The 14,133-nt window shown below is 37.6% G+C and overlaps 2 protein-coding genes across 9 annotated transcripts in view; both read right to left on the bottom strand.

Annotated features, from left to right (window-relative positions):
• LOC116261692 (probable polyribonucleotide nucleotidyltransferase 1, chloroplastic) overlaps positions 1-6,040 on the bottom strand; it is a 30,562-nt gene extending 24,522 nt beyond the window's left edge. The window contains exons 1-7 of the mRNA XM_031640489.2: positions 5,698-6,040; positions 5,026-5,094; positions 4,027-4,133; positions 3,892-3,934; positions 3,282-3,365; positions 1,329-1,393; positions 1,021-1,177 (exon numbers count right to left, since the gene is read on the bottom strand). Coding sequence (XP_031496349.1) covers positions 1,021-1,177; positions 1,329-1,393; positions 3,282-3,365; positions 3,892-3,934; positions 4,027-4,133; positions 5,026-5,094; positions 5,698-5,967 — 795 coding nt within the window. The 5' untranslated portion in view covers positions 5,968-6,040. The remainder of the gene's footprint in view (positions 1-1,020; positions 1,178-1,328; positions 1,394-3,281; positions 3,366-3,891; positions 3,935-4,026; positions 4,134-5,025; positions 5,095-5,697) is intronic.
• Positions 6,041-9,652: 3,612 nt separating this feature from the next.
• On the bottom strand, positions 9,653-13,698 carry LOC116266005 (pentatricopeptide repeat-containing protein At5g48910-like). 8 transcript variants are annotated; one of them, XM_031647054.2, is made up of 3 exons: positions 11,341-13,698; positions 10,011-10,920; positions 9,653-9,892 (listed from the first exon to the last, which is right to left on the bottom strand). In XM_031647054.2, the coding sequence occupies exon 1, from the start codon at positions 13,633-13,635 to the stop codon at positions 11,551-11,553; it is 2,085 nt and encodes a 694-aa protein (XP_031502914.1). In that variant the 5' UTR covers positions 13,636-13,698; the 3' UTR covers positions 9,653-9,892; positions 10,011-10,920; positions 11,341-11,550. The 8 variants fall into 8 exon arrangements, with proteins under 8 accessions (XP_031502914.1, XP_031502923.1, XP_031502931.1 ...); XM_031647063.2 differs by having other exon boundaries at positions 9,653-10,248; positions 10,349-10,920; XM_031647071.2 differs by having other exon boundaries at positions 9,653-10,628; positions 10,716-10,920.
• Between the last annotated feature and the right edge of the window lie 435 nt (positions 13,699-14,133).

Raw genomic sequence — 14,133 nt, 5'->3', positions numbered from 1 at the left:
GTATCCAAAAAATTTGAAAATTGCCGTACCCGCACCCGTATCCCCGTATCCGGACCCGTATCGCATCCGCACCCGTGTGACATAGTTTAAAATATTGTTTAAAAGCTGTCTGCTTTTCATCCTTGACCTAAGTGGTCAGGATCCACATATCTACTGTTTTAATCTTTTACGACATTTATCACTCATTTCATTGTCTCTGCTACTGACACTGTTGTCAGTGGCCATGCAACATCGCATATGTGGATGTGCAACATCCTAGCTGCACATGCATAAAAAGATAACCATCTAAAACTACATCAATAACTGCGCCAAAAGGTGTACAGAATCGATAAACCATTGATGCATGGAGGAGATTGCAAACAAGGATTTTAAACTTGTTACTTTGAATAAGTTTGAGAATTTAACGGGCAATGTTACAATCTAAGTTACATTAAGCATGCACATAAAGATTTGTATCCCCTAAACTCTACATGCGTAAGACTATAGATGCATGAAGGAGCTGCAAACGAGCATTCTATACTTGTTTTTCTGCTGATAAGTGCAATAATTTCATACACATCATCATGACAGTCAGCTGTCCCAGCATTTCAAATTTATCTTAACGTTGCTCTGGATAGTAAGATCCAAGTATCCAACCATTAAAAAGAACAAGAAAATCCTCAGTGTCAACTTGTTGATTTCTGACCATGATACTTTTCAAAAAATTCAAAGATTTTTACATGTTTTTTACATTTCTGTCTTTACTTTTTGAAAAAACCTCCAACATTTTACCTAGGAAGCAGTCAAATATTAGCTAAATCCACTTTTAGGATGAAGGCAAGATGCATTCGACGCTTGCTCCACGAAACAATAGCTTCAGGCATTATGGTGATGAGCTGAAACTCACTCATCTGGAAACATGGTTAAACACATAATCTACTTCATGCAATCTAACATTCTAGAAGTGCAGCATATAAATCTGAAAAGTTAATCATTTTGGATGAGAACTATTAGAATTTCATGTAGTAGGCAGAAAATAACCTCAATCATCAAAATGGCATCATCAGTGCCAGCAACTAACATGTCTAGCTTAGAGTTCTCCATCTCTGTAGTAGTTGGATTTATAATAAACTGATCACCAACCAAACCAATTCGAACACCAGCAACTGGCTTGGAAATTGGGACTTCCGAAAGAGCACTGCACCAGTTAAAACAGGTACCAGAAAGTTAGACAATAGAAAAGTAACAGAATAACAGACTAGAGAAATAACTCAAATTAAGTTCCAATACCAAATTAAAAATATTAAAACAAAATAATGATTAGGAGGCATGATGTAGATACTACTTACACCGCAATTCCAGCTGCTGTTATTGCCAATGAATCAGGGGGATGCAAACCATCATAGCTCAAGACCTACAACATCACATATTTTTGAAGATCTTTTGATTTCTGAGTCATTTCAGGAAGTAAGTTTTCTGAATATTTGATAGTCAATAACCCTTGTACAACAAAAATATGATCCAGTAAAGTCACATGCTTTCAAGTTATAACTTTTGACCAAACAAAACTTAAGGGAATGGTCGCCTCTGACATACATGACATTGTATTTCCAAATTCTTGCTACTATCTTATTCTAGATGGAAAACATAAACTACTGCGCGTTCTTTGAGCTTTATAGCACAAGAAAATGACCAATTAGGTTCTGGACAGAAGCCAGGAACATCTAATTCAAATGAAGAGACTGAATAATATAGTGCTTCCAAACAGCAGTATCACAATTTAGTTCATTAGTTAATGTCTCTAAACCTTAAACTAGCTCAAAATGAGAACTAAAGTTACAACATCACAAAAATTCCTAAATCAATTCTAATTTCCATCAAAAAGCTTGAAAATTAGGACGGTGGTCGTAACATGTTAGGACTGACAACAAAGTCAGTGAATCCCATAAGCAGAATGAAGATTCAAAGTAGCCAATCACAAAATCAACTGAATTTCACTTGGAGAGGCTAGTACCTCACTAAAATGATCTTTATAGTTATATTTAGAATATAAAAAAGAATTAGAGCATTGAACAGTGTTATCACTGTTGGTGCATATAGCCGATATGCATTGTGTCGGCCAAGCCACTCAATAAAATGATGCAGATACAAATAACAAAAACTTCCAAACACCGGCTGATACAATGTCTCAATTGGTAACATTTGCTTGAATCAGCTTTTTTCAATTAAAGTAATAGCAATCATTTATTATAATTATAAGTGAAATACTTATTTTACATCAAGAAAATGGTCTAAATAAAGCCAATATTTTCAACATCGTCATTAAGTAATTTACTCTAAGCACATTCAAAAATCTTGGACCAACTACCTGAGTTGACATACATATTTGCATCTGAAATAAGCAGCCAAGCACTTTTTTTTGTTGATAAAGTAAAGTTAGTAATACAATTAGACCAGCTAGATTTTCCATTGCATCGACTACAGCCAGGACCATCAACAGGTCAGACACGCATCCAGTCCAGCAGGGATGCCAATGGTCTGTTTTACTCGCTGATCTGAGTCCAGGCTTGTTTATATAGGTCTAGTTAAGCAAAAAGAACCAAGGTGACAAGATTTGTATTCAGTTTGAGTTTATGTATCCTGGATACATGTTCATGATGCAACAAGCATCTCATCCCCATGTAAGTTTTCGAATTCAACCCAGTTGAACTAGGATTTAATTTCAAAATGTAGAACCATGTTCTCCCCTGAATCTGAACTAAGTAGATTGGACATGGTAAATCCAATCCAAGTCTAACCCATTCATATCCCCAGGATTCAGTCAGTCTGGACTTGGGTTTCACTCCACTTATATTAGGTTAGGACCCAGTTGACTTGCTATCACAATGCAATACAGATCACCCTTCATAAAGTAGTCACCATAACCTTTGGAAGCTAAAGATAACTTCCTCACTTCTGCACATGCCAGTCACTTAGTCTTGTCTGCCATAAGACTGTATACTTAGAAGTAACATTTCTTAGGCCAGCCCATCCAGAACACTGCTCCTACCCTCTCACAAACAGAAAGACGGAGAGAGTCACAAAGGGAGGATATCGTTGACGTACGCTTCTCAGTAAGCATGTGATCTCATCCAATAATTTAGATGCCACTAGGCACACTTACATAATGCGCAACAAATGGATAAAAAACTTGTAATAAAAAGGCACACTTACATAGCATGCAAATTTCACATGTGTCAAAAGTAAAGAGCTTTTTGTATGTCAAAAAACGTGCTTTTATGAATAAGATGAGAATGTTATACCCATGACAATATTTGTGTTTCATGGTAAAATCCCTTCAACATTGTGGGTCGCAAAGGCCTGTCGATCAATCTGCATACTAGAACCTGGAAACAGAAAGGCATCTCAAAATTGAATCAACTAATCAAAGCTTTCAGGTTCAGATCCATCCAAAAAGGTCTTTTTGGGGGCAAATAATCATGCCATGTCATGAAGGTTGGTTCATAATAAAACTTATAAGCAGGACTTATCCTATTTATACCAATATCAAACCCATACAAAATGAAGCTTTCAAAACAAAAACAACATTAAAACAAATTGTACATAATATATCCTAATCCCAGAAAATGAACATTGATAGTTATATACAAATAAGAGTAATGAGGGTTCTCCAGTTTTCAAGTTCGAAGAACAAAATAAGTAACTGGAATATGATTCTTTAACCTCCAATTGGGTAGTTGAGTCATTGTCATCCTTAGGTACTTAGAACAAAACTAGAATAAACTAAAGAGTATCATAGAATAATAGTGATGGATGCAATGAGAAGAAAAAGTACCCACAAGCAAACACATTTTAGCAATTATAAAGAATGTAAGCTCATATTATGGATAACGTAAGGATAATTTTATGCACCTCATGATCCTTTGTCCTTCCTTCTCTTTTGAAAAACCCACCACTGCAATAATTTAAAGAAAGAAATCATTGTTCTGAAATAAGAGAATCTCATGACCAGTCCGTGGAACGAACAAAAATCCCAACAGTAGATACCTAGTACGCCCTGCAGCTGAAAAACGTTCTTGATAGGTGACAGATAAAGGGAAAAAGTCAGAAGGCTCACTGGGAATATCAGCCAAACAGACAGATGTATAGATGATCTGCAAAAGGAAAAATAGTGGGTCCAAACATAGTCAATAGGATAAAAGAACTTTCATTACATTCCAAACATAGAGAAATGCATCTCCAGTAATAAATGCTATCCTTGAATATATTATATGTGCAGATTGAGAAGGAAGGATACAATTAAGGGATACAGCCTGTTGCATGCACAGAGCAGCAACAAAAGCTCTATGCTTAAGAGATATTTTACTACAATTACTTGACATACATGAACCAAAAAAAAAAAAGTTAATGCTTCCATCTTAGCATCTTCAAGAAAGTATATTGATCGGCAAAACAAGCCCTGCAGCATTATAGTGCAGAAAGGAAAAACTTTTTTATTGTACGAGGAGGAAAATTAACATCTAGCAAAAGACTCCAAGAACTATTAAACTTTGCAGACAAAAGAGACCGGCATAGTAACATATAAACGATAACAGAAAAAAAATGAGGCAGCATTTTGAAAATCGAATCGACTAGCATATATCAAGGTCCAAAGAGAAGGACCAGAAAGCATATAACTCATCCAGATACAAATAAAACCGACCCTCCTACATTTGTACAAGAATGACGTGCTGAGTCCGTGCTGAGCAGGTATATAGTCCTCATGACCCTTTAGAGGCCATCTGAATCTCCAGGGAAGGTCAGAGATCACCTAACAAGCACACGCATTCTGCAGTAAACTAATGCAGCGCCGCCTGTTTATCTTCTTAATCCACGGCATATCTGGAGACGCCTACTTAGCAAGCCAACTAAGAGTACATAAGTGCTGGATAAGACACCACAATGACATAGCAGAATAGTAACTCCCGACTCCATTGAAAAATAAAAGACCCCATTCACAATTGTGGTACCACAAAATCCTACACAAGGAAAAGCCAGGAGACTTACAGTTTCACCATCCGTCACCGTAACAGATCCACTGGCTTGCCTCCCAATAAGTCCAGTCTCCACGACAATCTACAAATTCAGTACCATTTTAAAATTATAAACTGCAACTAGACAAAAAGTGTATGAATTTCGAGATATGATATCCAGGACGCTGCGGTATTAAACGCAACATATTCTCATGTGTGTGTGTGTGTATATATATATATATATATATATATATATATATATATATATATATATTGAGTGTGTAATGTTAGACACTAGAATTTCCTAGCTTTAGAGCTGTTTTAGAGAACGCCGCGAAGAAAATATTAAACGTGAGACAGAAGAACAGCAACGTCTTCCACCTATCTTACTAGCGGGATAGTATATGTGTGTATGTATGTGTGTGCGTACTCTGGTCCTGCCACTCTTCAAGATGTTGGACATGGACTTAAATAGGAAGGAAACTAACACAAGTTCTTGAGTTAGTCGAGGACGCGAGAAAGCGCCAAATACAAGATGCTAAAAAAGAATACGACGTCAACAGTAGAAATGACGAAGCACTAACGAAGCATGAAAGATGCGATGATAGATGCTGACAGACACCGAGGTATCAGGCACTACAAAATCGTCGCGTAAGCCAAAAAAAGAAAAAATAAAAGAAAATTCTAAAACCCGCGGGAAACTCACATGCCGATCGCCGACGGGGATTCTGACGGTGTACGGCTCGATGGAGAATGGCGAGCGCTCAGAACTCGCGGCAACAGCTACCGGAGGCACGAAACGCAGGGATCCAGGGCGGCATTTATTCGGGTTACCGAAGTAGGTGAGTGGCGAAGGGAGGACAGGGAGTCGAGAGAAGTTAAAGCACCGAGAGAAGAAGGCGGCTCGGCGGGAACGGAGAGATTGGCGGAAAGGGAGAGGAGGAGGCGGACTCCTCGCGTGATGTATTCCGATCATTGGGTTTTGCTCGGAATAAGCTTGCCCGGGCGACGCTCCGGCGAAACAGAAAACAGAAGGCGCGGGAGGGCGCGTCCCCGGGCTTTATCCATTTACTAGAGCGGGCTTCTATTGCTCTGAGAAATTACTAAAATGGGCACACGTATTTTATTTAAGGACGTTAAAGGACCTCAAAATGATTCAGATTAAATTCGCAGAATCGCCGACTGAAATGTAACCAACGGAGTTAGTGCAAACGGGTTGAGCTCGAGTTCATGACATTTAACTAATCGAGTTGAGTTTGGTTTTATTGTTCAAAATGATGTGTAACGATTTTTTAAATATCCAACTCATTTTTTAATTAAAAACCTGGTACATTGATGTTAATTAATTATGTAAGTTACAAAAGCACAAGCCAAACACGTAACTCAATTCGTTTTGTCAAACTTTAATCGAGTCAAGCATGAGTTCAACACATAACTGCTCAGTCGAACTTTAGCTCGAGCCCAACTCAAACTGACTGAACTCAAGCTTAACTCGGCTTGTGTTCACCCCCTAAATGTGTATCAGTTTTTGTGAATTTTGCGACTACTGACAAACTCTATGTTTTATTCTTTTGACCAATAGCAAGCGGTACATTTAAATTGGAAAGTGTATTGTAAATGTACCCACTTAAAACCTTGAAAGCATAACATATAGTTTTAAGTTGAAGACGGTTTTTTTAATAAATATTAAAAAACTATCAACCCATAAAAAAGTTTTCAGTTATTAACAAAGTTTTGAACAGCCTTATTAAAAATAAAAGAATAAACATTGCAGATGGCCACTTAAAAAAGAGAACGTGTCACACTCTCATCAGGTACTTTTTCTAGACCGCGTTGACGACTTGAATGCGTTTTCCTGCTTGACAACGATAGAAAAAGTAATTTCCTCTTAACATCGACTTGTCTGAAATGTCATTATCCTTGAATGGTCATTCCTTAGATTACTTTTACAAATTCGCCTATGTTTCATGTAAGAATTTTTAAATCGAAAACTTTCAAATTAAATAGAAACGTTAAAATTTGAATATTTGATTTAAAGTAAATATCTAATGGAGATTATATAAGTTTATTTTTATCAAAATTAGTTTGCAAGGAAACTTTATTCATTTTTAAGTAGTTATAAAATTTGTAAAATTTTTCAACTACAAAGGCACACTTGTAAAAGTACTTATAACACAAAATTGAATAAAATTTGACTTATCAAGATACAACATACATTAAATGTTGTTAGGCATTGATGTGCATGTAGTTTCAAAATGTCTTCTACAAATAAAACAAAGTGTTATACAACGCATAAAAAAGGCTTGGCATAAAAGGCATCCATTTGAATGAGAAACTCACCAAGTATACCAATATCTTAATTAAATTATATATGGTAAGTTATAAAGCTAGTTTCCAGTGTTCCAAAACATATAAAATAATGATATAATAGTATTCAACAATTTATACATTCCTACTCTGCTGGGGGTGCATATGAAACCAATTCATGTAACTGGATCCAAGTAATGACAAACATGTGTAAGTGGGATCAAAACCCATAGATTCAACTTTTTCTCCATTTATTGGGCCCTATGGTTGTTCTTATAATAGAGTTCTGAATATGAGAAATGAAACCATTTGCTTAGTTATTTACTTTACTTCGTGCTTTATTTTTCAATCAAGTATAAAATATGAAGCTTTCCAATTACAGTGAACACCATCATGTGTCTTGATGACAATCGCAATAATAGGTGCCATGGATATCAAGAATTTCACTTAAAATTTTCACATGAAGAAAACCATGTTAAATTAATACTGCCATTGCCTACTTTCTCTGTTGTTACTTGTATTCATCGTGACGTAAACAAATAAAATTTGTAGTTTTTCGGGAGAATTTTGATTGGTAAATCCTGGCTCTCCCAGTGAATTACATCAGTTATTCTGTCAAAACAAATATGGAGAATTTTAGATTTACTTTCTAATACAAAACAGAATTTGCATTTATTTCATTAAGAGTAACAAGGCATGCATAAAAATAAATGTTAAATGAAAATACAAAAGATAAAGTTACAGTAGATTGAAAATAGCTCTTTCTCTTTTGAATTTAAAAATTGTCATTGACATGAACATGCCAGTCCAAGTAACGATACAACTAAATTCCCCTAATTATATATGCTTGACAATTATTAAGGAAGATGAAAATATTTAACTAATAATAACTTTGTGTGACTTAACTGAAGTGCCAGACCCATAACCATAAGGAATCATATTGGTCATTAAGATTTATAAGATAGATAAATGGTTGAGAGAAAAACAAAGGAAAAAGTTTGTTAATGCTAGACAACCAAAATATCATATCTCCTTTGTTATCAAACATCAATATTGAACAGATCAACGGTCACAATGATTCTTTAAGGAATGGTCTAGTACCTCTTAATCTCTCTCTCTCTCTCTCTCTCTATATATATATATATATATATATATATATATATATATAAAGGAAAAATGGTTGAAGCATACAAACGCACAGCCATAATATTCTTAGCAAACACTAAATTGTTTCATCTACTAATTTTGATTAACAAAATCATCTCACCCGCTAACGATTTTTTTGACAGTAGGTGTTTAAAGAAAGCTGTTATAAATGAAAATACATAGACACTGACAATAACATATATGCTTGATAGAGGCGGCTTCATTCAAAGTTACTAGAATAATAAGAAAACTATTTTGTTTAAGATTAATATTCATTTTCTCAACTTTTAGGAAAGATTTATACAATAGATATAGGTGGATAACGGAGAGAGATAAATAAAAAAGAAAAGCGGAAGATACTAAATCCCTGTAGATTTTGAACCACGGCACACAAGAAAGAAAATAGACAAGCGGTTGGCATTATCAGACAGAGAAACCATGGCAAGAAACAAGCAGATCTTGCCAAAGCGGAGGGAGAAACCATAGTTTTTACAGAAAACAGGTGTTTTTCCTTTGTCGAAGTTGGTGATCCCCGTGCACGTGTGTGTGTTTTCTGCAAGTCGTTTGCACATGAGAAGGATGAGCAAAGACTATAACTCACTTTTAGATTAAATGTGCTTGGCGATAAAAAACACGAACACACACAAAAAGGATACCTTATTCCAAGTGATCAAACATGGGATGCATGGTCCATCTTGGATGAAATGCTTATTGATGTTGATATCCTCAATCAATTATACTAGATTTTTATTTTACCTTAGATAACTGATCCAGGCAATCAAACATGCCTTTAAAGTGAAAATGCAACTAAAGTTGATGGGCAACAAAAACACAAGCTCAGTATAAGTCTACAAACATTATCCTAACGCATATACGAAGATAAGACATGATAAATAGCATACATTAAGACAAGTTTTTGTATGCAATGTTGTCAATATTGAATATCACAAAAATCATTTGCCTGTCCATCCACAAAAGATCAATTTAAAAAATAAAGGAAATTTTTATTAATACTTTACGAATATGCCTGACATGGGGCCATCTGGGCCAAAGTAGCGATACGCGCCCCATGTAGAGTGATATCTGAAAGGTGCCATTTCGGGTCCATTCTCGTATCATTTTGCTCTCAATACAATTTATATCAATTGATATATGTTGGTACTATACGATTCTGATATATCATGTTTGAATCAAGAGATCATGGAGACTTAAAAAAACCTAAACATTTAATCTCAAAAGATAAATCTAGCATCCAAACATGAGCCAAGAGTTTTTACCAACCAGAGGCCAGCAAATATACAACGACACTGAACTGGGCAGGACCATGGCACATTTTGTAAGAGTGTCAATAACAGTTTACATTAAATTCTATCAACCATCAGATCTCGTGGATGTAAGCGGCTTTTATCCAAGCTGACTGGGAGCGACTTTGCGGAGGTAATATCCAACTTGTGCAAGAAAGTTTCCAACATTCAAACACCAAAGTGGAAAAATGTGAGTCATTTTGAATAAGAAAAGAAGATTTTGCATAAAAGAACACAACGATCAATTTTTTAAGAAACTAACCATATAAGATAGCATGACAGCACTGTCAGCTAAGTGCCCTAAGACAAGGACCTGCAGACTCTGTTTTGGAATGGAATTTCATTGGATTCACGATGAACATAAGCCGTAGAATTGCAAAGTCCTACCCCAACTTATCTGATATCTCATTGAAGTTTATCTTTTCCTTCCTTTAGTCAATACCATTTATGGTTGTTTGAGAATGATAGACTGCTGCCATTACACTGGCAGTTGCAGGCGCCTGAAACCGCTGCTTCATTACCACCACTAACAGCATGGCATTTGCTAAACCTAAATGCATTAAAATGAGAAATTGGAAGCAGAAGATGCATCTTCCACACCTCATATATGCTGCATGTCCATTTACTCGAAACGAAAGATGCTGGGGATTCCTCAAATATCTCATAATCAGATCCAAACAGAACTACAAAGCTTCGCTGCAATAGCAAGGTCGATATGGGTTGCATTGGCACTGCAAATAGTCTGCCGTGCCCGGCCCTGCGGGTACAACTGTTAACAATCGATGAATGTCATACTTTATGCTCTGACTCAATTGCATATACAACAACCTTGCCTTCTTTTTTAAATAAATGTGCATTCGCACCTACATCCTGCAAAGTCCTGTGCAATGAGCATACCCCTTTCACTGATGGAGAGCAGAAGGGAAGACAATAAGAACAACATTGTTAGGTAACTTAAAAGTGATACCTGTTGGGATCGAATGAAGTGGCTGGGAAGCCAGGCAGCAGTATCATAATAAAGATTCTCAAGTTTGAATTGCATGGGGTCATTCCCATTATTTACCTTTCAGGTTTTGTGGGATGTCAGTGATAATATGAAATCAAAATCCCGAATCTTCTAGTGTCTGCCAAGAATTCCAGTCAGATCATTGTTTAAAGCAAAGCCCTGCAGACTGCATAAGAAAGGAGCTAGTGAGAGAACATTCAACGACACTGATGACTGAAAAAGATGCTTAGTGAAACTGAAGATGACCCATCTATGCTGTCTAAATGAACATGCACCACAAATACTTAAATACAACAAGAAAGAATGAGCTGAATGGTTTTAATCTATAAAAGAAAAGGAAAATAAATATAGAACAATTTTCTCAGCCAAAATCATACAACTACGCTCCTTCCGATGCGACTCATAAAACTTTCCTTAGCTACTGATACTGCAAGAAAAGCCCAAAAAATCAGCTCTAACAAACCGTATGAGATGAATCCTGAATACCTTGGAAAATCATCAACTGGAAAAATATAAACAGAAATATTCTTCACAGTATGCTAGCAGCAAAAAATGAATGGCAATTAGTTTTCTGCATACAGCTCACCCTTTAGTCCATGACATAAAAACTTTGTCCAGCTTATATCGCACCCACCAGCTTTAGTTTTGTATCCCCAAAGAAGCCGCAAGCACAATCAGTCCTTCCAACACCAACTAGTGCTCAGAAATGAACAAAAAGGTCCTCAGTTCTAGCACAGAAAACGCCTTCCATGAGCCATGACTCTGAAGTTGTAAAAGTGATTACACGAGGACCATTTCACCAGTAATCACCACATGAACAAGATCCATCGATGAAGTGATGAAAGCGGTTTCGATCCCTCACAATAATCTCTCGGGCTTCAATTTTAGAAATTAATTTAATAGCAGAATGACAATCACTACATATGCGAAGATTTTTAACAATACGAATTGGGGTTCCCGCTGCACTATTGATTAGTGCAAAGGCAACTGCAAGCTTCTCACTGTGCCGATAAAGAACAGTCTCTTTGACCTCTTCTTCCATATCCCGCAGCACCACTTCCTTGTGTGGCTCATAGCCAGATTCCTTAAGCCGCTTCCCCAATTTATGCAATATCTGGTTTATCTCACCGAGCTGCGGATGAGAGTTATCACCAGCAACAAACTCATGAATGGAGCCATCCATTTCAAGAACACTGCAACCAGGTTCCTTATCAAGCCCCTTCAACTTCATCAACGTTCTCACACTAGCGACCTCCTCCCACTTGCTACTCGCTGCATAAACATTTGATAGAAGAATATAGTTAGCAGCAATACTTGGTTCCATCTCAAGGGTGGTCTTGGCAACTTTCTCTGCAAGTTCAATATCACCATGAATACGGCAAGCACTGAGCAATGCAGACCACACAACACTGTCAGGAGCAATCGGCATGCTTTCTACAATTTGCAGTGCATCATGCAACCGACCAGCTCTGCCAAGAAGATCAACCAGACATGCGTAGTGCTCAACTCTAGGCTCAATGCCATACTCTTTAGTCATAGATTCGAAGTGCAGAAAACCTTCTTCTACCAAACCAGCATGACTGCACGCGCTTAGCACACCAATAAAGGTAATATCATCAGGGTTGACTCCTTCATTTTTCATCCGACGAAAAAGAGCCAAGGCATCTTTAGCTCTACCATGCAACGCCAAGCCTTCGATCATTACATCCCAGGAAACAACATCTCTCTGAGGCATCTTATCGAACAATCGAACTGCATTTTCAATATCACCGCATTTTGCATACATCTTCACCAGCGATGAACTGACATATCCGTTTGATTCAAAACCATGCCTAAGGGAATAAATATGAAACCAAACGCCTAAACTCAAAGTCCCCAGCAAGGAACAAGCAGATATTGCAGTAACAATAGAAACAATATTTGGGCAGACACCTGCAACCTGCGTTTGGCGGAATACATCTAGAACTTCGTTGGCTCGCCCTATCTGCAAATATCCAACCATCATCGCGTTCCACGACACTATATCCCGCTCATCCATCTCCGCAAACAAAGATTCTGCCGACTCAATATCTCCCAGCCTGACAAACCCAGTTAACAATGCGTTCCACGACACCAAGTCCCTCTCAGGAAATCCAACAAACAAGAGGCGTGCGTTTTGAATCTCACCAAATTTCCCGTACACATCAATCAAAGTATTTCGCACGTAGACATCAGTCTCGAGTCCCAGCTTAACGGCGTGACAGTGAATCTGAATTCCCTCCTGAAAACCCAAACAAGAGCCGCATGCTCTTAGCAAAGCCGTAAACGTGAAATTGTCCGCTCGAATCCCTTCTTCTAACATAAAACAATACAACAAGACCGCATCAGCGCAACTTCTGTTTTTAACTACACGAATCCAAGTTTCCTGGTAGATTCTCGAGTACCCGGCGATCATTGTATTCCAAGAAACCAGACTTCTGTGAGGCATTCGATCAAACAACTCCCGTGCGTCGTCCAAGCAGCCGGAGCAACAGTAGAACTGCAGCAGGCCATTGTGGACGAAGACGTTTTCTGCGAGAGAGGCGTTTTTGGCGATGTGGGTGTGTATCTGCCTGCCCTCTTTGAGGGCCGGGATGGAAGAACAGGCCTTGAGAGCCAAAGGAAAGGTGTAATCATCGGGTTCTACTCCATCAGTAACCATCCGTTTGTAGAGAAGCAAAGCATCTTCATAGAGATTTCTTTCTACGTAAGTTCTTATTGTGGCGTTCCAGAAATATGGGTCTTTCTTCTTCGGGACGGAAACTGAAGAAGACGAACCATGGGAGGGGCTGGGAACGTTCTTTCCTGTCAGTTCTCTCCCAACGTGAAATGGTGACACTGACTGAGAGAGACGGGCAAACATTCTCCCATTGGGGATCTCGCTTTCTCTCTCTCGGTGAGAACCAAGTCTGCCGTTAAGTCCTGCCTTGAAGTGTTGGACTTCATCTTAAGCCCCTTCCCACCCAAAACCTTTTCTAATGACGTAAGAGATTCCAAACAAAATATTAAAAGTCAATAAAACAGACGGTCAATTTTTAGATAAATTATGAAGAGCTGTTTAGGGCTGGAAATGAATAAAAAAATGTTAAATTTTACATAAAATGACAAAATTATGTCTCATAACGGTAGCTGCGAAATGTGGCTCCTCTTTTTTACCAAAGACTAATAACTTTGTTCATATTTTGATCAAAACCTTTAACCATATTATGTGCATTATTTTAAGTAAGTGAGCAAGAGGTTAACAACCCATTATTAGGAAAAACCTTAAGGCGCCCCATATCCTCTCCTTTTGAGTTCCTGGATTGTATCGGGCCTGGGTGGGAAATGATACACATGTTGACTACAGCATTGCAATCTCATT

This window comes from Nymphaea colorata, chromosome 1, assembly GCF_008831285.2.
Source record: "Nymphaea colorata isolate Beijing-Zhang1983 chromosome 1, ASM883128v2, whole genome shotgun sequence".
In the NCBI taxonomy this organism is placed as follows: Eukaryota; Viridiplantae; Streptophyta; class Magnoliopsida; order Nymphaeales; family Nymphaeaceae; genus Nymphaea; species Nymphaea colorata.
This window is presented reverse-complemented; position numbering and strand designations above follow the sequence as displayed.